The following is a 25,068-nucleotide window of genomic DNA, read 5'->3' as shown; positions in this document are numbered from 1 at the left end:
TTATTTTCACCTAATATAGCTCACAGGAGTAGGTTTGATGCAAGGCCCTCTAGATGGATAAGAAGTTGACTGGAAGGCTTTCTCCAAAGACTTGGACTTAGTGGCTCAATGTTGAAGTGGAAACCAGTAACAAGAGGTGCCTGTCAAGGATCTGCACTGGGACTAGTATTATTCAATAGCTTCATCAATGACATAGTGGGACTGAGTGCTCCCTCAGCAGTCTGCAGATTACACCAAGCTGAGTGGTGCAGTTGATAGGCTTGAGAGGGATGAGATGCCACCCTGAGGGACCTTGGCAGGCTTGAGGAGTGGGCAAAGCCACGTGCAAAGTTCTGCACTTGGGTCAGGGCAATCAGCAGTATCACTACAGCCTGGAGGGTGAATAGGTTGAGAGCAGCCCTGCAGAGAAGGACTTGGGGATACTGGTTGACAAAAAACTGGACAGGAGCCAGCAATATGCACTTGCAGCCCAGAAAGCCAATCATATCCTGGGCAGCATAACAAGAAGTGTGGCCAACAGATAGAAGGAGGTGATTCTGCCTATCTACTTCACTCTTGTGAGACCCCACTACTGCAAGAAAGACAAGAACCTCTGGAGTGGGTCCAGAGAAGGACCAAGTAAAAGATCTGAGGGCTGGAACACCTGTTCCATGAAGAAAGGCTTACAGAATTGGGGTTGTGCAGCCTGGGGAAGAAAAGGCCCCCAGGGGACCTTATTGTGGCCTTTCAATATATAAAGGAGGCTTATAAGCAAGAGGGACAATTTTTTTCCAAAGGTATGTAGTGGCAGGACAAGGGGCAGCAGTTTTAAACTGAGAGAGCGTAGGCTTAGATAGGACATAAGGAAGTTTTGTTTTCTTTTTCTAATGATAAGGTGGTGGGATGCTGCAACAAGTGGCTCAGAGAAGTTGTGCATGCCCCATCACTGGAAGTGTGTGATGTAGTGAAAGATACCCCTGACCATGGCAGAGGGATTGGACTAGATAATCTCTAAAGGTCCCATCCAAGCCAAACCATTCTAAGATTCTCTTATTTTCCTTAAGATTTCTTGGGACTATGTATCTTCTGGAGTTTCTTCTAGGACTATTTGCGTACTCTGTCTGAACAATGCCAACCCATGGTGGCTGATTTTTTTGAGTCCTCCTCCAGTTTTCTGATAATCAGTAAGTTAGAAAGGAGAGTCTTGTTATAAGCAAGTCTTGTTAATAGTCTTTCTGTTATGCTTAGATATAGATTGCAACTCATCCTACATAGTTTATATGAATTTGCATGAAGATTAGAATGTATTCAGTTTTTAAGTGTTTGGGAGAAATATTTCATGGTAAATTATTTACTGTGAATGCTTTGCCCATGTCTTACCAGACTGGTAATATTCCTATTTATTTTTGTGGATGCAAATAAATTGCAGAAGACATTGTTTTATTTAGAATATTTACAAAATTGGAGCTTTGATAGAAAATATTAACAAACTTTGTTTTTAGGCAACGTTTAAAGGATGGACAGACATCATGTATGCTGCTGTTGATTCTAGAGAAGTGAGTACAATATAAAATTTACTGAGTGAAAACTATTATAAGATGATGTAGTGCTTCTTCAGTGGCAGTCAAAACAAAATAAAATGTAAAAAATAAAAATGTAAAACCTTGATATTTTTTATATAAATCTATGCATTATGAAGTGCATATACTTTTCATAGGTAAAAAAATATAGTGTTAGATCTACAATAAGTATTACTAATTTAATAAGTCATCTGTAAATAACAAAACTAATGAAATCAGATTTCCCATTAACTTATATTGCTGAGATCTTACAGATTAGGGAACAAATTTTTCCTGTGTCTCTAGAAATAACCCAAATAATCACATGATACCGCTTGCAGTAGTTAATCCAGAGCTGCAGATTCAGGTGATCTCAGAAAATAAAATGGCTGAATTTTGCCTGCTTTTCTGTTAATGCTTTTATTTGTTTGCATCTTTCCTGTATCCAGCTCCTGACTTGCATAAAGTCCATAGGAACTGAACTGCTTTTGAGATTGGCACACTTTTGTCAAATTTAGTAGGAAGTCCACAAAACATCAAATGTCACTAGAGAGGAACTGGCAGACAGAAAGGGGAGGAGTGGCAGGTCTGTGTGTGCAATTACAGACACCTGTTATAAATAGTTTTTCAAGTTCAAAGATAAGGCAAGTGTAGGGTATGCTCCAAAACAGCTGGTTTTTCCCCTCTTGTCAAGGAGTTGCTGTCCAGCTGGATGCAACTTCTGTTCCTGCTTGGTATTCTGTGATGTATCTTAACTGTTATTTGTGATGTATTGCTGTTTTTCTATGTTACATAGGAAGAGAAACAGCCCAAGTATGAGTACAGCCTGTACATGTATATTTACTTTGTTGCCTTTATCATCTTTGGATCATTTTTCACCCTAAACTTATTCATTGGTGTCATCATAGATAACTTCAACCAACAAAAAAAGAAGATAAGTATCACATGTTTCATTTTCACAACACTTCATTCTTATTGAGCATTCAGCCAATGTATGCAAGGATAAGTCTGAGTGTCAGAAATCTCTCATAATAATAGAAAGGAGAAAAAGAAATCAGCTATTAAGATTTCCTTTTATTCTATTCAAAATAATGAAATAATGAAAGTCTTTTGCTTTTTAAGGCATTTGAAGTAATTTAAACTTTCACTGAATGCCTGAGTGGTCTCCATATCTCTGTACAGCCTGATAATATGTTGTACATCAGAAAGTTATGTACTGTTTTTCACTTACCCTTACAGTGCTGTGACAAAGGTATGTGAAAATGCAAATAACTTAATTTGAGCAAATAGATGCCAGAAAAGAGAGCATGCAAAACTACAAATACCAAAATCAATAAACAATGTATAGCAATACTGTGAGGGCCTTCTTAATTACAGAGAGTCTAATACAGACAAGCTGAGTGCTGAAACTACTGCTCTGTGTTGTAAGACGAGAGAGGGTTGGGAAGCTGTCCTATAAGTTACTAGTAAATCTGCAAGACAAAGAAAATTGTTGATGTTTTAAGATGTATACTTTTTCTTTTCAGCTGAAAATGTTTCTATGATTCAAATGAACACAGGATTGTGTCAAGAACTCCAGGAGCATTTAAATAGATTAAAATTAAGACTGTGATGGCAAATTAAATTCTACTTGCTGTTTAAACTGTAAATGCTGTCTAAGGTCTACAGTGGTCATTTTTCTGTAGACATTTGGAGCAGAATCATACTGGAATGTTGATTTTTTAAAAAAAGTGAGCTAAATAATAGCAAGGCAGTACATAATTTCTTCATTTCTGATTCTAGATAGTTTGTCAAGTTTGATTCATTGGACTGAAAAAAAGATACTGCTAGACTTACTTCAGCGGAAACTTCCAGTAAATCTTTCTGCTTCAAAATGAAGCATGCAGCTTCATATGTTGCTTCTTCAGATCCTTTGAGTCTCTTATCTTCAGACCTACATCTATATATAATAGAAAGGATGAGGTTGTGGTTCCAAACCTGATGACATCCTCATCCTCCAAGATGTTTGTATCTCTCTGGGAATAAACATCTGGGGCTTCCAGTACTTAAGAGGAAGGTGGTTCAGCTTCTTACCCTTGAAGAGAAGGGTAACTCAAGTGATATATACATGCTATTGGTATTTTTGGTGGTCTGTATATAACAGGGCTACCTTACTCAGTAATGTGGTGATTATAAGGTCTGTTAGGTTCATTTGGCAGACACTATGTACTGTAGTCATTATGATACAGAAGGCAGAGAAGGGCTCCTGCTAAAGGGCATTTTCTGACAGTGTGGTATACACCCCTTACACAGTTGTAACTGTCACCAAGAAAGTCAAATACTGCACATATACAAAGGGTAATAATTAGGCTGGACAAAATTCTATCTACATGCTATTCTTCAGTTTCATGTAGCAAATTAGCAGACATTAGTCACTTGTCTATTGAATTTATAGATGCACATAGAAACATTCAGATCATGCATTGCGTGACTACCCAGCAGTATTTTTCTTGTCTTTGTTCTGCCCTCACATCACTGAGATCATCCATTTTGGGCAATTTTGTTGGGATATGAATGGGAAAGACCTCATGTTGCAATATACTGTCCCTGTGTAGTTGAACTGTGTGTATCTCTTTAGTCCCTGTGTGCATCCTACTTTCATTACATTAGTTCCCATAGGGAAAAAAATGTTCCACTAGGTGTCAAATTCCTAATAATTATGGTCCTCAAAGGCATATAGGGTGTATCTCATCTTGAGACTGCTATTCTGTCTACAGACAGCACACTGAGACAAAGATGACTTGTTCGGTCTTGGTAGCCATTACATCACTGAGACAGAAAAAATCCCCAGTTGAATGCCAGTTCCTTTATAGCTCTTCCTTCCCCCAGATAAGATCTCCTGGCAAAGTCACATCACATTTACACTATAGTCAGCAAATTAATTTCTTGTTTTTCTTTCCAAACCCCTTACTCTCGAAGAACTGGATTTTACTTAAAAATGTGGATTGTGAGGAGAGCATTCTAAACAGGATCTCTTCTGACTTCTAAATCTTCATGTCTATATATGTCTATATGTAGCCACAGCTGGAAGACTGAAACACATCTTCATCCAATGTCTGTCATTTCTTTTTCAATAAGACATTTGACGAAGTCAGTGTGACAGTCACAGAATCAGCTGTGACTCTGAAATTCTTTTCCAAATTCAGTACTTTGACATCATGTATACCTGGAATGTACTTACAAACAAATGCATACAAGAAAAAAAGAAGTTACTTGTCAACATAAATTGTATTTCTGACAATTGTTTCCATATGTATATTACACATACCATTCTAGATACCCTTTTACTCAGACTGCTGTCCTTTCACTCGGGCAAGAAACCTGAGTAAGCTCATGCTTCTGATGATTTCTGTACTATGTAGGGGGATGATCAAGCCTCATATATGCTGTGGAAGTATTACCATGGCAAAAAAAACCATCTGCACTGAGATACTCATTCTCAAATGATGAAACACACATCCTGAAAAATAACATCAGTAATTTCTTTTTCCTTGTATGGTTTCCCTGAAGGCATATCAGCTCTCAGTGAATCTTTTTGCCTTTGAAGCTTTTTTGTTTCTGGTTGGTTTATATGCAGTGTGGCGTTTATGGTGGTGGATTTATAAGTACCTACAGAATGTATATTTTGAAAAGTGGGTTTTTTCCCCTGCATACTTGATTGAATTAATTAGGTATGTATTTCTTTTAATAACAAATAGATAGAAGGTCTGGGAGTTTTCTCCATTCCTTTTTTTCCTTTTTTCCATCAAGACTTGTCAGATACTTTAACAGTCTTTGATATAATTACTATATTTTGGCTTAGGTAATAATGTATAAGAATGAACACGTGGTTTGTAAAAACCATGTTCTGCAATGCTGTGAGTTAATAGATTTAAAGGCTTGGATGTAATCAGTTGTATTTTTATTTTTTTTACCTTGGAGGTGAAGACATTTTCCTGACAGAAGAACAAAAGAAATACTACAACGCAATGAAGAAGCTGGGATCCAAGAAACCACAAAAACCTATACCTAGACCAGCGGTGAGAATGCATGCTATTCTTGTGTCATCTACATTTGGGAAGGAATTGCAGCAGTACATTAGCTATCAAAAAAATTTCCCCTCTAACTTTAAAATGGTTTAGGTCGAATTAAATTTGGTGCTTCATTCTGAATTGAAACGTACATATTTCTGTTCTGCAGGAAAGGTCTGTCGTATTTGTTATGCCTGAGGAAGCAAATAATCAAATAATATGAAGAAATAGAAGACTGTTGGGTTTTGAGGGGAAAAGTTAGAGCTGGCAAATACAGAAGTTACTGGACAGTGCTTTTCTTGGATTTTTGAGCCTTTTGTTTCATATATTTGGGGGGAGGAAGAAGGAGATGGGAGGGAGGAAAAGGATGTTCATGTCATAGACTATCACATTTTCTTTTTTCTCAGAACAAATTGCAAGGTCTGGTGTTTGATATTGTAACAAAGCAAGCATTTGACATCGCCATTATGGTTCTCATCTGCCTTAACATGGTCACCATGATGATAGAAACAGACGACCAGAGTGATCTGATGCAAAATATTTTATACTGGATTAACTTGGTCTTTGTTGTCCTTTTCACTGGAGAATGTGTCTTCAAAATGTTTTCACTTCGTTATTATTACTTCACCATTGGCTGGAATATTTTTGATTTTGTGGTTGTTATTCTTTCAATAGTAGGTAAGAAATTTTTATATGACATTTTATATGAAATATAGTAAGCCATGTATTAAATGCTTTATCTCTGTCAAATTTTGCAGATTAGAGGAGATACTTCATTTCTCCTGATGGTTTAGGAAATGAAAAGCATACTTTAGAGTAGTAACTTTCTTAATAATTCTATATCAGTTTTAATACTCCTCCTTTTTTTCCTGAGTAGTAGGAGAAAAGCTAAAATTACCCATAGCAGATAAAATTTATCTCCAATTATAATTGCTACTAATTCCACAGGTAGAGTTGTTCTTAATTAGTATTTTGTAGTGAAAAATGTAATCTGTGATAAAATATTACCCTTTTAATTTTATTTTCACTTCTTCTTTAGGTATGTTTCTAGCTAAGGTGATTGAAAAGTACTTTGTGTCCCCCACTTTGTTCAGAGTCGTACGACTTGCCAGAATCGGTCGAATCCTGCGCCTCATTAAAGGCGCTAAGGGAATCCGCACTCTGCTTTTTGCTTTGATGATGTCGCTTCCTGCTTTGTTCAACATTGGCCTGCTGCTCTTCCTGGTCATGTTTATCTATGCGATATTTGGCATGTCCAACTTTGCCTATGTCAAGAAGGAAGCTGGTATAGATGACATGTTCAACTTTGAAACCTTTGGCAACAGCATAATATGCCTCTTTCAAATTACCACGTCTGCTGGCTGGGATGGTTTGCTAGCCCCAATTCTTAACAGTGGGGAGCCAGACTGTAACCCTAACAAAACTCACCCGGGGAGCTCCGTCAAAGGCGACTGTGGCAACCCTTCCGTTGGGATTTTCTTCTTCGTCAGCTACATTATCATATCGTTCCTGGTAGTGGTGAACATGTACATTGCTGTGATTTTGGAGAACTTTGGTGTTGCTACTGAAGAAAGCGCTGAACCCTTGAGTGAGGATGACTTTGAGATGTTCTATGAAGTCTGGGAAAAATATGATCCAGATGCAACACAATTCATAGAATATAGTAAACTGTCTGATTTTGCAGCTTCTCTGGATCCTCCTCTTAATATACCCAAACCAAACATGCTTCAACTTATTGCAATGGATCTGCCCATGGTAAGCGGTGACAGAATTCACTGCCTTGACATCTTGTTTGCTTTCACAAAGCGTGTTTTGGGGGAAAGTGATGAGATGGATGCCCTCAGAATACAGATGGAAGATCGGTTTATGGCAGCCAATCCTTCTAAAGTCTCCTATGAACCAATTACAACCACATTAAAACGAAAACAGGAGGAGGTATCTGCTGTCATTATTCAGCGGGCTTATAGACGTCATCTTCTAAGACAGTCAGTAAAGAAACTTTCATTTATGTATCGGAAAGATGGGGTTGATCTGCTTAGCAAAGAAGATATGATTATTGGTAAACTAAGTGAAAAGTCACCTCCAGAGAAAATAAACATGTCTTCATCCTCCACATCTCCGCCTTCTTATGACAGTGTAACAAAACCAGAAAAAGAAAAATATGAAGATGACGAATCAGAAAAAGAAGACAAAGGGAAAGACAGAAAAAGAAATAAAAAGTAAAATACAAAGAGCTGTCTGTGATGAATGTTCACAAGCCTGAGACAATGGCATTTTTATCAATAGCACTCTTATTGGAGGAATATGCCAAAATTACAAGTTTTCACATATTTCCTCACTGCTACAGTCAGTGCCTGTACCAAGACAAAGACCCTTCACTAGCAAACTCAGTCTGTAACAGGGAAACAACCTTGCAGAAGAGTAATGTTTATTATCAGCTGGCACTAATGGAGATGAGACACATAATTTCTACTTGGACTGTAGGAACCCTTAATGGAGTGCAAAATTACCAGTCCTAATAAGTCTGTATTTTTGTGGAATAAGTGAATCCACTGTGTACGTTTCATCTCATATGGATGTTCTCTGTGTGTCAATTTTTTTTGTGATCTCATTTGCTCTAATTCACATACTGCTATTTGTAATTCTGCTGTGCTGAGAAAAAAAAACAATAAACACCTCAATTCCTCTTGCAGAGGAACAGGTGCCAGGAATATGTAATTAAGGCATCATAATGTCAACATAGTTCTCTTCAAGCCACTTCTAAAAGCAGAAAATCAAGATTCCAGATTATTGAATCCCAGGATCTAGGTCAAATCAACAGCAAGTGATAAAAAAGAACAGTGTACAGATAGAATATTTATCAGAAAACAAAACAAGGGAATAACTTTCACAGAAAAGAGGTTGTTAGTTTAGTCTCTTGGTTTTAATTTACTTATGTTTAATACTTTTTAGTAATTATTAATTTATTATAAAATCCATTTCAGATACAGTGATTTAAATAAATGATATGACACACACAACTCCGGTTTTGACAAACACGAAACCATGAAAAAAACATAGTTTCTTTCAAAGTCCAAATATATCTTATAATTCCTGAGAGATTGAAACAGCTCTTTTCAGAGAAAAGTTATGAATGCCAAATCGTACCTGCATGGAGTTACTGAAATTAAAAAGTGGTAGTCTTTTTGTTTTTTTTTTTCTTTTTTTTAACTGTAAACCCTGTAATTTCATTAGTAACTTCCATACTTCATTCCAGAGTATGTTTCTACACTTATTTCACATCAATTTATCCCACTTAGGACAACAATCAAATCTACACGTATAAATTGATAGCAAAGTACCTTTGGGGACAAATACTACCTTAATGTATACCTCAGACTTTAATTCCCATACTTTGGAACGATGGGCCTTGCCAGACACACAAAATATGTACATCAGAGTTGGTTTTGACGCCCCCATGGCACTTTAGTCAGGTTTCCACTGTATGTAAAGCAATCTGCTGTAGGAAGCTGAGATGACCCAAAGGATACGCTTAAATCAGTTTTGTCCTGCTTTGTGGTTTAGATGACTTTTTTTGTCATCAAGGCTGACACTCTATATGTAGGTAAAATGTCCTCTGTTATTTAATCAGTTGTTTTATGCAGTGGTACCTGTTTGAACAAAGATACAATGACTTAAGTACTGTATTTATTGCATCACTTATGTACCCTAGTAAGTGTAGCTTATACCATTTCAATAGATAATATGATATATTCTGTAATACTCCAAATAATTGGGAAGCTTTAACTGATGCATGCTTGCTGCTATTATCCTACAGCTATTAAAGTCTAAGATGGGAAGACATGTGAGTGATAAAAAGAAAACAACTGTTCGACAAGACCATCATTCCTCATACCAGTAAGCAATAGTTTGCTGCTATTATAGATTTTATTGTTTGATTTTTGTAATCAGCAAATATGCAGTAAATAATGAGACTACACAGTACAAATATATTGCTTAAAATGTGGGACTAGAAAAAAACTTTTATAATCTATAGCTATTGATCTATTCTTGTTATTTTGAAAATTATTTTATAACATTTTATACTTACTATAAAAAACTACACGTATCTTCATGTTGTCAGTAATTTTTATTGCTATTTGTGACACTTTACTGTTGGGAAACCTAAGATAGGATATAAATTGGTAATTGCAAGTTTCTGCTAATTATATTAAACATATTTTAATAAGGAATAATTTTAAAAGAAATGGACAGTACAGTTGTTTTTCTGATCAGCAGGTAGGTCTTTGTATGTGAAACAAGATAGAAGGGTTTCTTTTGAAATTATTACCTGGTCTGTCAGTTTTCAGGGTAATCTTAGTCATAGAAACGTTGCTTTTCCCCAGTGTTAGTCTCACACTGTCTGCTTTTCTTGTTATTCATAATCTTTCTTCATGAGAATGAATAGTGAACTTGGGCAGTGGACAGTGGAATACCTTGCATTTCATACAAAAGGACTAGGATATGGATGGGCTCCTGCTTTTATAGAAACTATTGGCTGATAGTGTACTGATGAACTGCATGCAGGAAGTTGTTTTACCAAAAATAACTACATTGCTAACAATGCAAAAGAATAAAAATAACCTTTTTATGTACTTGTTTTAGTCTTTGTGTTTTTATTGCATAAAATTTATACAGATTCAACAAGTAATTGTTGGTAAAATTAAGGGGGAACCACTTTAGCAATGAGGCTATGTGTTTTAGACATCTAGATCATGTTGCTTTATGACTTCGATCAATATCAACTTGTCACCGTCCAGATGAAATGAAATGCTTTTGTTGTCCTGACCAGAGGAGTTTTTCTAGAATTCAGAAAAGTATTCCATTCCAACTATGTGAGTTTTTATCAGATTTTTACGAGTTTTCCAGGAAGAGCTCCAGTGGTGTCCTATGGTGGCCAAGTCCAAGGGAGGATGTCTCCACATCCTTGCTGAGCAGCAGATCCAGCAGGCGCTGCTCACCCTGGGTTGGGTGGTCTGGGATCTGTCACCAAAATAGCCCCACAGGAAGATAACAGAGTCACTTTAATCCCATTCCCCCTCAAGAAATCCATGCTTCCCCAGAGAAGGGAAAAAGACTGATTAGAGGTGTAAATGGCCGCCCCACAGCTGTCTTCAGGCAACTGCTGCCTTGACAGAGCCTAAAGGGCATGGTCCCTAGCAAGAGGTTACTACATACAGGTGGCAAGCAGGGTGTGTGCAGGTGAATCTGTGCATGGAGTAATGCTTTTTTTCCCCCCCTTCTCATTTCTCTTGTGAAGAGCAGCTGCTGTATACTTGGGCCAATATAGCTAACGGGAAAAAAAACTCAACTGTTGGTGTGCTTTGAAGTACAATGTGTACGTTTTTAGTAACAGTATCTGATTTGAATTTAAACATTTTTTCTTTTGCAATCCAGAATAGTTATTGTTCTAAGGTTTTAGTTGCTAATAATAATTGCACAAAGTAATAATGTAAATGCTTAAAAAATCTTGGTCATGCTTTTGAATTGAATTTGAAGAACCAAATTGTTTTAAGTCAGTGTTGGACAGATGGGTAGTTAACCTAAAAATTCTGTGTGGAATAAGCATGAAATGTGGTTGTAATAACTTTTCCACACGTTTAGTAGTGTGCAGAAGTGTATAATGTCATCTATAAAATCATTTTACCCTATAAAATCTCTATTATTGTTAAAGTTATGTTTGTTGAAACCATGATCCAACTGAAGTCACTCTCCATTTTTGTTGACTAAAATTCTAAACTTTTTGGTCCTTTGCAAAAAGAGTAATACATTTGCAGGTTTATCTATTTGAATAAACTTGCATTGTTTTATATTTCTTTTAAAGTATTCCAGTGTACCTGGAAGTTACTTGCCTTTGTGAAAGACAGTTGACTTGCAGTCTTCTTCCTTAACATGCAGGTATAAAATATAAGACAGATATTTCAGCATAATGGGTCAGTCATATATGAGTATGTAAAGCATTAAGCAAAACTTCTAGAACTGCACTTTCTTACTCTACTAGTTCACAAAGAATTAAAAATTAATAAGAAAGTCTCCCTTAAAATTTTCACATAAATGGAATTTCCTTACTCTCTTATCCACCCAGGAATGTACTTTATTTTGTGAAGATGCTATCAACATCCCCACTCTCCCACCCACTCACCTCCCCCTAGAAAAGCCCCACTATATTAGGACATAAAAAGGAGAAAGTTCTGTTTGTTTTTTAAATCTCAGCCTTGCTCAACTCTGAAACAAAACTCTGTTTCACTTCTAAGGACAAGACTTTTCCTGCAGCTGGCATACAAAATGACTCACATTGTTAAAAAAAAAAAATATATATAAGGGGAAGATGGCAGGGGGAAGAGATAGGATATTGCTTATTTGCTTTTTTTGTAGAGGCCTGAAATATGTTCCAGAGGTTGGTGGGTTTACTTTTAAGTGGAAATGTGTGTTGCTGAGTACCATAAGTACCTCAGAGTCAGTAAAAGAGCATCTCTCCTCTAGCTGTTAACAGCATAGCATTTACAATAAATCGTTAAGCCTGAGTGCACCCAGCAGAGGGCACAAGCACCCGCCAGACGATGGTGAAACTATGCCTGATGTCTTCAGCCACAGAAAGAGTCAAGAAATACAAATTGTAGTCACAGGCACAGGGGATAGCTTATAGCTTTTTAGAGGATTTGTAGATTTTATGCTTGGTTTTCGTTCTAGTGAACTAATGCAGCTACAACATGATAATTGTTGTGTAAAGATAGTTGCTTTGATAATTCTGTTATGACTGGACCAGCAGGTTTTTGATTTAGGTTCTGTACCCTGTAGGGCGTGTGGCCCTATATCCAGAGCTGACACCACACTGGTTGCCACACTTACCTGAGCTTACTAAAATACAGCTGGAGAGTGCTGATGCACTGGGGATAGCACAGATACATAGACAGCTTTGGCTTTACTTTTTATTAATAGGCATTATTTATTTAATCCCACAGTGCACCTATCTTCTAAAAGCCCCAGTCTTCTAAAAGAATTGCATGTAAAAGTATCTGTCTCATTTTCATGGCAAACACCTGTAAATAACATGAAGTATTATTAAAAAATGCAATAGGGTTTTTTTGATGTAGAAATTTCTTACAATATTCATTCTATAGTATATATTCAAAAAGGCTTATCTAGCTTTATAGTGCATTAAGAGAAATAATCTGAAATATCTGCAGTGTAGGAATATTTAATGGATCAAATCTCTGCATTAGCAACATCATTTTCAGTGGGGGATGGTACCCATCTCTTTCATTCTCTTGAGCACAGCTACGTTTTATCTATGTGATACAGCATGCAGTCTCTGTTACTTAGCATATTTTATTTTTCCTTGTTGATCAGTGGGACAATTTGCACAGTGAAACAGACATAGCCTAGTTCTTGCCTTAAAAAACAAACAAACAAAAAAAACCCAAAACAAAACAAAAAAAAAAAAAAGAGAGAGAGAGGAGAGAGACAGAGAGATACTGCAGTGTAACCCAAGCAAAGTAAACTGCGGCACATTCTCATCCCTCCAGAGAGGGAAAATTGCATGCTGAAGCACACACATGATCTCTGCTGCAAGAAAAGCTTTTGTTGAAAATAAGGAATGACACTTCATAAACAATTTATAACAATCAAACCCAGGAGTGCCAGACATTCTCTGCACTTACATTTCCTATTGTCTTAAAAAAGCATGTTACTTTCTCTTTAACAGCAATCTTAATCTTTGTAGAATCTGACAGCTGATTACAAAAAACAATATTTTTAGAAAATGTAATCTAAACAGAATGTAATAAGCTGTTTTCATTTTCAAAGTATCTGTAATGTTCATATTAACAAATGGCCAGAGAATTACTTGCTTTATTGCTATTTGCAGTACCGCTTTATAAAAATGTCATGCTTGCAGATACCGTAGCAACCCCAGTCATGTGGTACTTTTTGATTGCCAAACTATACAGTAGCTTTATGCCCATATTCTGCAGCAGTACTTGCATTAGTATCTGTATATAATGTTTAGTAAAAACTGCATCTGCATCCACTGTATAAGGGAAGCTGAACTGTGCCAGCAATGATCATGCTCATGGTCTCAGGCAAGCAAAATACGCTTTCCAATAACGGGCATTGTGAATCCCTAAAACCTTTCTCTTGTCTTAACTTCTTGATGGCCTTGATGGCTGTCAAATGTGATGTATAAAGGTTCATGCAGCATTGCTGCCAATTACATATTTATTTATATAGATGGAAGGCAGCTGCTCATGCTCTAACTGTATAAGATTGGAAATTGGATGTGATTTATGTGGTGCTGAATAGGTGGGCAGATAAATGCAGGCTCCTGATAGCTCTGTCTGGAGCTGCATGTACATCCAAGAAAAAAACTCTTTGGGGAGCGATGCTCAAGAATGCTGTCTACTCACCAGCTTTACTGCTCTTGTTTTCTCAACTACGTGAAAAGCATGTACTTGAAATTTCATTTATCTGCTATGCTGTAACAATCCTTTAGAATTTTGTTACTTTTGTATGAAAATAGAAAGAACAAGGAAGTGAGAATGGTTGTCTTGACAAGACAGTAACCAATGGCAGATATGGAGAAAACATAATAAGATCTTAACATGATTTTTCTACTTGTATTTTAGGATTAAAACCTTTATTTCACAATTGAATTTACCCCATATAAGGAGAGCTTTAAACACAGTAAATTTCAAAAGGTACATGAAAGAACTGACAAGATAGGAAATTACAGTGCAGATATTACTGAAAGGTTATTAATATAAAATCTTTTACAGAAGTTAATTAGAAGTTGATGCACTGTAAAACTAAAAGATTGTACCGAAGAAAATGGCAGTGAGAAAAATCTTCAGCCAAGTGTGATTAGAGATGGTTGTCTTGGAATGAGTGAATCTGTGTTGCTTCTGTGGTCAGAGAGAAAGCTTCATACTAAAACCTAGAATCATAAAAATTCTTTACGCATCTGTTAATTTTCAAAACATGTATATTTGTATGTACCCTATTTATTAATATCTATTATTATATAACCATCTTTAATAATTTTAGAGTGTAAAAAAATCTCGATTTTCTTAAGAAAAAAAGGATCAACCTTTTCATGTTAACTCGCTACCTACTTGCGCTCCAGTTTCTCTCTCCCTGCTCCACTATTAATTCCTCTGCCTGACATGAAGATGTCACGTGACAATTCAGACCGAAGAGGTAGGAATGAATTTCTTTTAAAAATTCATTATCAATTTTTTTTCTCCTCTGAATTACAAACAAAAAACAACAAAACCCCACTGTTCTTCAAAGCTGTGATTACTCAACCAGCTCTGACTCCATTTTCACCATTGTTCTCATGGAAGTATTTTTGTGGAAGTCTCAAGGAAGAACAGGTAAGCAGTGTCAGCAGCAGTGGCCATATGATTTTGATGATACATGAAAAAGAAAACTAATTTCTCAGTGTATCCACTTCAAATGCTATATCCACATTGAAAACTACTAAAAGCCATGGGCCTTGTCCATCAGCTTTCTGCAGAATTTAAATCAAACCCATACTGACCTAACTCTTTTCCAATTATGGATTTCCTAAAAGAGAGGTATTTTACTTTCTCTGTCCCAGCTATGTAGTTTAACAAAATTATTCTTAGTCTTTACCTTATGGTAAAAGGGTTGCTTCCTTATTGCATTGTCTAAGAGAGTACGAGACATGCCTTCAAAAGCACAATATTGGAGAAGGACATTAATTTCTCTCAAGACAGCTTTGCCAAACAAAGACTGGCAACATATGCCATCATTGCTCATCTTTGATTTGAAACATGTAAAAGACGTTAATGATTTCGCATTATTATTTTGCTAAAGATAAGTAAGGGTTAGAATCTTAAGGTAAACAGTGCATGGGGAAGTCTTTAAAAAATGAATTTAAGAGGATTTCATTAGAAGTGCATCCAAGAGCCATGCCTCTGAAATGTTATTTATATTAAAAAGTGTAACAATAATAATAATATCATCTTGTATAACCCCTGGGGTTCAAGGCACTGGAAGGAAGCCATGTATGGTCAGTAGAGGAATGGACAGGAAGGATTTCAGAGTCCAATAGTGAATATAAATTACTCTTTAATCAATAAAACATTTTTGTGGCATTTTTTTCTGCACCTAATGTTAAACATAAGTCACTATAATTCAGTTGTTTAATATTATTTGTGATGATTAGAATCAGTATTAGAATATCGATACATTGCTTTTTCTGTTCACAGTTGGAATTGCTGGAAGACAACAATTGGCATATTGGAAATACCAGCTATTGGAAATGACATGATTTTTGTGAAATAGGGCAAGCATTAATAATATTTGGTGGATCTTTCTGTATGGAAAGAAAAAAAAAAAAAAAAAGAATGTAAATAAACCCTTCTAACTGCTGTCAAGTCTACTGGCAATTAGTAGTCCAACACCTGGACCAACAACTGGACTACCAATGTTAGATTGCCATGTCATTAGCATGATAACCCAGATTAATTAAAAACAATACTATGCCTATTTTGTGAGTAACTAATAGAATTTTTTTTAAAAAATTAATTTTAAACTGCCAAATATTGGGAGAATTTAGTTGGTTTAGGTTACCAACATTGCTGTAAAACAAAAAAATAACCCTGCTTTAAAGATTTTCTTGTATTAAGACTTCCTGTTCTTGTATATAAAATGTGGATTTCTGCAAGATTATAAATCATTAAAATCCATAGGTTTGCTGCATAAAATATAGCATCTCTAATAGTTTGATTTCAGTGTACTTTCCTGATTTATTGTCAATTCTCTGATAATGTAAGAGGAGAAAGCCATTACTTCAAGTACATGAGACCCATCTTTCCAAGGCAGTATTTTAGAACTGCCTCTTCCTAAAATAAATAGTCGGTAAAGGCGTACAGAAGCTCTACTGTTCTTTTTCTAATATCTCCAGTTGTCACTGTTATTCTTCCAACAACCGATGACTGAGATCTAGATAAGGAATTTAATTTTTTTAATCAATGCCTCTTCTCAAAATTTTTATCAGTAACTTTTCAGGGCATAGACTTATTTGCCACATCATGGAAGGAGGTGTTTATTACTTTTATATATTCTAGTTTTGCTAATATTTGTTTCCATAATATTTCTTTAATATTAAGGTATGTTGGCTTTTACCAACAGTTGATTTTGACACTGTGCTGTCTGTGATGGTCAAGACTAAGACAATCTGTGTGTTGTCATCACATCAGTTAGATACTGGATTATGTATACAGCCTGTCCTGCTGTCTTGCTTAGTGTCCTGACTTTTATCTTTTACTGTTGTACATATGTACTGGAAATGTCTGAATGTTTAAAAAAGATCTCCCTGAAGCCCGGGAAGCCAGGTCTAAGATAAAGTTAGTTAGGGAGCTCAAAATAGTAACTATACTGAGATGTTTTTGAGGACCTGATGCCTGTACCTTCATAACAAATGTAGAGGAAGAATATGTGAAAACTTTTTTTTGTTTTCCCTAAAAAAGTAAAAACTGGGGAAATGTTAAAATACAATCTGTTGACATGTTATTTCTCTCCCTTATCTCAGAGTAGTAGAATTTTTTAGAGGACAACGACCTGATTAAATTCCAGGAGAAATGGAGATGCTTGAACAAAACTAACATTAAAACTTCTCATGAGGTTCAGGTATACTTATGTAACAAAGTTTAAAAGTTAGGAATTCAGAAATTCATTCTCACTTTTATGGAAGTACTTCATCTATAAAGGCAAGGGCATCAGCTGTGCATAGGCGGTGTAAGATTCAAAATGCTAGTAAAGGAAATATTTTAAAGTATTTTAACACCCAAAAGCAAAACCCAAAAGCAGTCTTCAGGGTCCTGTGTAAGAATCCAGTCTAAAGGGTGTCACTCTCAATATGAATTTTCTCATAGACTTCTGCTTTAAATTTCTGTTTGTGTAGGTGAGATGCATTTGAAATGCATGTCCCTTTGGTTGAGCAAGGAGTTCAAACAAGTATAGCACTTTTTGTTCAAATGCTTAATGAGTAGTCTGTTTTTGGAGAAAGTGGGAGTTGGTATACCACAGCATGCTGCATCTCAAATCACTTATCAGGTGCTCAAATTCTTTCTTAGTCCCCAGGTTTTGTTTTAGGATATCAAGTCCAGTGAAAAGATATATTAGAAGGCCAACTGTAATTGAACCACACAATAGATTAAATTATTTAATGTAGGTTCTCTGTCTTCCTTGATACTACTCCTCTCCACAGGTAATGAATTACTGAATAGATGCATGCCTAAGTTGAAAATTTTTTTAACAGTTTCAAAATACACATAGCACCCATTTGCTAGGAAGGGGTCAATACATTTTCCTTTAATGCCATATCTAAGAGCCTACAGTTGTTCTTCTAGACATAGGTTCTTTTCCCTTCTGACTTTAACACAGCTTTAGTAGAGTATAATGCAGTCTCTGTCTCCTTTCCTTCTCCTTCCTGCTCTATTCCCAGTCTGGAAGAGAGAAGAGTTGCCTTTCAAACAGGAAGACCAGAAATCAATTTATTGCAGCAGATGGTTCAGTGTAGCTGAAGAGTAATTGGATCAGCTGTAGCAGTTATTTCACATATGAAAGCACCAGCAAATGGTGGTAGGTAACCTCATTAGCAAATAGACTTCAGCAGCAGTTAGAATAAATGTTAGAGAGGAAGAAAGAGGCATTGTTATTTAGAAAAATAAATTAAAGAAAGTTTAAGTCTTTTAGGGTTTGTAGATAATTGTATTCCACATAAAACTATGGTTTTGCATATGTATTCCTCGAAAAGCAGATGCACAGTACTCAGCCCTTCCTCATGGGGATAGAAGACACTCTAGAAGTGATTTTAAAACACTATGAAACAACAAAAATACTACCTTGAAATACTCTGTTTATCTGTAAGCAGAAACAGATAATTGTTCATACTTATAGACCAATAACCAACTTCCTGCTTGTACTTACTCTTATCATATAGGTAAATTGGTTTTATCCTTTTAAAACAAGTCCTTTCTGATGAAAGTGATAAGGAGTTTTGGAAAGTAGGGGGTTTATTCATAACCTTGTGAGAGTTTCTTTAGGTCTAACTGCATTTTCTTAACAGTTTCAAGAGTATAGTTAAATGTCAGGGCAGTTTCAGCGATGAACTCTAACACTAGATGTTTTCTCATGATGTCTAATGACTTTTCTAAATCTTGCTAATCTCTACAGCTCCAAGTATCTTTAAAAAAATTGAAGAGTAGAATCTGTCAGAGCCTAACCTAAATTTCTAGTCATGCGTGCGGCTGAGAAACTGGTCTGGAAAACCTTCCTTGGAGATCACTGGCAGCTGGCCGTTCTGGTGGTGAGAAACCTGGCACCTTTAAAGCCAAAAAGCTACCAAATGTATTACTAAGCTGATCTAGCCAGCTGATTCCCTGGGTGAGAGACCGACCGGTCTATTGCTGATTCTTTCCAGCGCGTTCGCTGCAGGTGCACTGGATAACTCATGGTAGTTACTGAGCAGGTAGAAAATTCTGTCTTGTAGCACACTACAAACAGCACAGCATCTTAATCCTTCAATGCGTCTGTTTGTGAAAGCACCACAGTTAACAAGTCCATATTGCAGCCTGTGGTGGAAACCGCAAGTGCAGAACTGGCAAGCTGTTGTGGATGAGGTTGGGTTTCTCCATCACGGTTTTCTACCCTTTACAGTTTACCAGGGTGTGAAGTGAGGGAAATAAGGGAAGAGATGGAAAGGAAGAGGAGAAGCAACGCAGTTCAGAAAGGTCAACCACGAGGTGGACAGAGAAGGGATAAAGACAAAGGGAGGGAACAATGAAGCAGGTCAGTAACTTCTGTTCCAGACTGTCACAGACTGAATTAGCTGATCTGGTTTATGATTGGTATTATAGGCAATCCACTGTTTAATTTAGCATTAAGAAAAATGATGTAATATCGTCCACTGAAAATAGGAAGTTTTCAACTTGATTTCAGTGACGGGATTCTTTAGGATAAGGGGTATTAAGCAATTTCACAGCTCTCTTTGTATTTATAAACATGCATGCTTAGGAATTTCTGGCTGCATCTGATCAATTTATGTATTGAGGGGTTTACTGCAAATTTGTCTAAAATAATCTTGTCTATTACTGCCAATTAAACTGACACATCATGATTAATTATTATTGTCACAGATAGTGCAGTGTATTTCAGTTAGCATTCCATATCACTACCCTTTCCTAATCTTAGTTGTTCTTAGCTAGCAGAGGAGTTGGGTCACCTCACTGGTTTTATCAGCACTGTCTTCCTAATACTTTTAGAAACTCTGGAATTGTTCTGGCCTTTCAAAGCCGATTAAAAACATGGGGACATTTATATTCCAATATAATTGAAGAATATTCTAATCAGCTGGGCATTCTGTTGGGATACACTGTCAATTTAGGAGTTCCTTCCCGACACGCTTGAAGGCATTCTGGGAAAGCCTTGTCAAGGTGGGTTTGAATTTGTTACAGTGCTGGTAGGTACTTCTAGTGTCCAGGGTTTATATAAGGGACTTGTTAACACAGCTGCTAGACAGAGAACGGAACACAGAAGTTAGGATCAAATCTTACCAAATAAGTGAATTTTCCTGAAGTGGATTGATTTAGGAAGATTTTTGCGTATTATCAATGCAAAATTATTCTCTTGCTTTATAGACTTACATCGAATTATTTTCCAGTATTCCAGTTTCCTTCCCTGAAATGTAACGCACTTATCTTGAATCTCCTGATTCAGTGTGAATATAGTATAAGCAATGCGGACAGCCATAACTTTTATCAAGCTGGGTATCATACATCCACTTAAAAGAAATTACAATTGTATTTCATTTATCTGTGGCTTTCTCTTTCCCTCTTTAAAATTCTTGAGAGCTCTTTGGTGAGTAAGATCTGGTGTTGGTGACTCACTGTGATTTTTGTTTCAGTAACGCTTCGACAGCTGACACCTTTGAAAGTGTCTCATACTTACTAATTGTCAAATAGGTCTAAATCAGGCCATAGTTTCACAAACATATTTAACTACCATAAGCTGGCAACATAAGTGAAAGAAGAAGCCCTGCCCTTCCCTTTTACGTAGGTTAGCACACCATTTGTGTTGCCCTACAGCAGACTAGATTGGAGAACTAAAAACTCAGTTAAAATAAAAGTTTAAGCTAGATAATTTCACTCTTCAATTCACTATATGGCCATACAAATACTTGTGGTAAGACAAAAAGGAGATGGACAGTAGCAAGCAATGCCCTTGGGTACTTATTTGGAATTTGTGAAACTACGGCTTTGGTTATCTCTTGGTGGTTCCTCAAGTTGAAACCTTGATGTTTTCCTTCCCTCCTAGAGGAGAAATAAAATTACAAAGGAAACAGGAAAGTATCTGTATTAAGAGAATTAAAAATCAGGATTTACACCCCGTGGTAGCCTAGTCAAAATGACAATGTAGGTCAGACTCAAAACTGTGCATGTCCAGTTTACGATAGTCTATACCTCTGACATAATCTGTTCTTAAAAACAAAAAATGTTAACTAAAATTAGTAATGTTGCACTTCTGTAATACAGATGAAATTTCCATTTTTATCTCCACTGAACTTCACTTTGTGTATTAATTTCATTTTACCAAAATAGATATTTTTCATATCAACAAAGATAATATTCATCAAAATTCTCAAAATGTAATTAATTTATGTTGAGCTTTTTTATTTAAATTTTTATTTAAAATGGTACCCAGTTGCATTTAAATCCACTAGAAGAAAGTCAATGGGCTCCAGAAGGTGCTGCCTCTTAAAGCAGCGAGGGGTTGTTAATCATCAGGATTTTGGCAAGATGTGAAGCAGCAGCTCCCGCTGAGCCCACAGCTCATCAGAGGCCAGAAGTTGGGTATCACTAGTTAACCTGCCTCACCATCCTCTGATGATCCTGTGATTCCCTGATTCCATGACTGCTGCACACTACTCAAAATCCAACCCCATGCCATCTTTGCCTCTATGCAAATGCTTGCTGACTTGTAGATTAAACATAGACTAATATTATGATTTTATATTTTTCTGAATTATTTATCTCTACCCTAATTTCTAAGTTACAAACTGACACTTATTTAAAAAAAAATAAACCAAAACAAAACAAGGGTGGGGGTGGGGGTGGTGTGGGACAGGACTTAACACATGACCCCAAAAACCTAAAACAAAGCAGAAGAACCAACAGAAAAAAAACCCCAAAAATCAAGAACATATTTATGGAAACTCGGAAACTGAACAGCATTGTATTGGAACTTTCATGCTTTATGACTAATGAACAATTTGTGGACAGCTAATATTTCAAGTTTCAGTTTATTATTTAATTCATGTTCTGTTAATATCATTTTAAAAAACACTGTTTTCTGGGAGTGTATTGCTGTAAGCTATGTCAGCAGTACAAATACGTCCCTTCATGGCAACTGTTACAGCTTCTCTAAGTTTAATCACAGTAATTAAAATATACTCAGGAGTAGCTTTTGCTTACATAGCTTTATTTTCCATGTGTTCTGCTGCAACTAGTTTTATAGCCTCAAATATGTGATGTAAAATTTCTTAATTGTGTCTTTCAATCATTGTACTTTCAGTACAGGAATTATTTTCTTCAAAGTTTTGTCTAGTGAGAAAACTGCTTGCTTGTTCTTTAAGCATCTTAGTCACAGTAGTTCCTATATTTGTCACCTCCAAATCAGACTACTGCATGTGTAGCTACTGATTTATCAGCCAGTAATTTTGTCTATCCACAAGAGAAATAAAAGCTGTGTAGCCAATCAACTTCAGTTACCTCTGAGTGATGGTTTTTAAACCTGGATTATTTATAGCCCTTCTTGGGAGGGATTTATAGCCCTTATCCAATCTTGCCACAAATAATTAGACAAAAGTGTGACTACAATACAGTCCATAAATTAAATGTAGTGCCACCTCTTAAGATATGCTTGTTCTGGTTATTCCAGTTTCCAAAAAACACTGTTTCCAGTTTTAAAAAAAAGTGTTGGGTTGGGTTTCTTTCTGGCTTTTGTGCATGCATAAGAAATAATTAGTGAAGAATGCATAGAATCTGAGGATTAATATGATTTCCTCTTCAGGATTTGCATAACTTGGAAGCGCATCATGCATAACTATCTTTGCCATAGCCATGTTTTCCAGGGATCAGAAGAGATATATTTTTTTTAAGGAGTTTTTATTCAATTTAAGGTAAGTCTTTGAATTCCAGAAATCCTGTGAAGCAAAACATCTCCATGATTTTTTATAAAATAGGCTGTGTACTCATTTATTATGATGCAGGTGATTTTTTTTTTATTTATTTATTGATTGATTTCAATGCTAATTGTTCTTGAGGTATTTAGAGTAAAAATTAAGGATTTGCATATTTTTCATAACTTCTTAATGTCTAACAGGACAGATAATAATATTAAGACGTAATATCCCATAAGTTGTTTTTCTTGCTATCCCACCTCAAATGGCTTTTTATCACTTTTGGCTGCCTCAACCTACCCACCTGGGTCATGCCATCAAGAAGCAGATTGTACCTAAGTTGAATGCAAGGATTCCCAGATGGTGATTTTTTAAATCAACCTGATACAATTATCTCATATTTGCAAGCAACTGTGAGAAATTCTCCCTCCCTCAAAGTCCTTATCAGTCATTGAATTCAAGTCAGCTTTTCGAGCAATAAATATTTTGATACAGAATATGCATAAATGCGCTTCTTTGAATAGCCATCATTTCTGATATGAGTATCGAAATCATGCATCTGAAAATAATTGATTAACCAATTTATACATATATCTAGTAATTACATATGTCTTTTAAACTAATAAGAAAATAAAAATATCTTTTCTTAGCTTTAAATGATTTAATCAAAGCAGTACTCCCCTATGAATTGATAGACTCATACTCTCTCATCTTGGGGCTCTCTGCCAAGATTCCTATGTATGGAAAAAAATTAGACTGAAAGTTTTAAAATTAGATCTTACTTGTCTATCCATTAACGGTAATAAAATAGAAAACAGTAAGTCACTTGGATGCCAGGCTCAGTAAATGTACTAAGATTTGGGGGGGGAAATAGAGAGAGACTGGATTAATTCTGCAGCATGCCTGCTGAGCAGGTGGCTAAATTCCTGAAGCAGGCAGCCAGCATGCTCTGCAGCAGTTTGCAGGTGTTGTTAGGACAGCAGCATTTTGCAGTTTGTGTTTTCAGAAATCCACTGATTTTGCTGATGCCTTTGAAGAGAATATTGAGAAATTCAATAAACTCCTGGTTCCTTAGAGAGTTATGAGCATAAATTAATACTATGAAGTCCCAGAGGTATGAACTGGCTAAAACAGTGTTGTCTTCACTATACAGATTCAGGAAAGTGTCTATGTTATTGTAAGAAATAATAAAAAACCTGCTAGTGCTATTGGCTACCTTTTCAGGAACAGAGATTAGTAGTGACTCCAGCTTTTGTGGGTTTAGTTCCAAGTGCGGAATGTAAATAGATCAGATAATAAACTTCAATATTAAAACCAAAAAAAGCTAATATTTAGTCACAATATTTTTGAAAGTTAAGGAGAGCACAATTAAGCCAGAATAGTGCCTGTGAATTTATTATTTCAAGGTGAATGGTAGACATGTGCCTAATAATTGCATTTTGATGATTTTTTTCAGGGCAGAATTAGAGGACTTGATTACATGTGCCATCAGATGAAATGCTAGTGCATGGTAACTTGAGTAATAGCCAAGAATGGCAGCAAAAACCCTGCAGGCTGATGGCTGGTGTAGTGGGTGAAGTCATTCACTGCTATGGTTGCTACATGATTAGTGAGCAAAGTGTCAAGTTATCAGCCTGTAAACAAAGCAGACAGACATTACTTTAAGCCTTATTTTATTGTCAATTAAAAACCAGTATAGCAAATCAACTGTAAAGGAGTTAATTTCTACCTGCCATACAGGGAGGGAGGCATGCCAAGTCCAGGGAGCCTGAATCAAAGACTTCTGTGTTATAAAAAAGGGTTGTTTTCTAGAAGTGATAGCTATGAGGTGGTGGGGTGGCACGCAGTGCAACATCTTTTCCTAAAAGCCAGTGTCTAGGCAAGCCAAGTGCCTTCAACATTTGGTGATATAGTTAGACCTAGATGCCATTCTGTGCCTCAACCCTTTACACTCAGAGTACACAGACGTGTGGGAGCGGGTCTGCAGGAGTTCGTTTCAGTTAGACTGATGTTATTAACCCTGCCTCAACACCAGCCCTGTCCTAGGCTCAATGCAGACAGATGAGCACCTTTATAGAATGCTAACCCCCTACTCCCGTTTTTTCCATTATGTGGTTGATGAGAAAGTCAGTGTTTTGATGTTGGTGTCTGTAACAGAGATAAGCTTTTTTGCTGCAGTTGTACTAGTTACAAAGCAACTGATGCAAAGGTGAACCTGTTGTTCTGTGGAATGATG

The 25,068-nt window shown here is 36.3% G+C and overlaps 1 protein-coding gene and 1 long non-coding RNA gene across 2 annotated transcripts in view; one reads left to right on the top strand and one right to left on the bottom strand.

Moving 5' to 3' along the window:
- Positions 1 to 10,221, top strand: part of LOC121092834 (sodium channel protein type 2 subunit alpha-like) — a 77,829-nt gene extending 67,608 nt beyond the window's left edge. Inside the window, exons 23-27 of the mRNA XM_040604436.1 lie at positions 1,482 to 1,535; positions 2,335 to 2,472; positions 5,492 to 5,596; positions 5,995 to 6,265; positions 6,627 to 10,221. Coding sequence (XP_040460370.1) covers positions 1,482 to 1,535; positions 2,335 to 2,472; positions 5,492 to 5,596; positions 5,995 to 6,265; positions 6,627 to 7,810 — 1,752 coding nt within the window. The 3' untranslated portion in view covers positions 7,811 to 10,221. The remainder of the gene's footprint in view (positions 1 to 1,481; positions 1,536 to 2,334; positions 2,473 to 5,491; positions 5,597 to 5,994; positions 6,266 to 6,626) is intronic.
- Positions 1 to 25,068, bottom strand: part of LOC121092836 — a 56,479-nt gene that overhangs the window by 16,589 nt on the left and 14,822 nt on the right. The gene's annotated exons all lie outside the window — the stretch shown is intronic.

Source organism: Falco naumanni, chromosome 8, assembly GCF_017639655.2.
Source record: "Falco naumanni isolate bFalNau1 chromosome 8, bFalNau1.pat, whole genome shotgun sequence".
In the NCBI taxonomy this organism is placed as follows: Eukaryota; Metazoa; Chordata; class Aves; order Falconiformes; family Falconidae; genus Falco; species Falco naumanni.
Note: the sequence above shows the minus strand (reverse complement) of the source record. Positions and strands in the feature narration are given on the sequence as shown.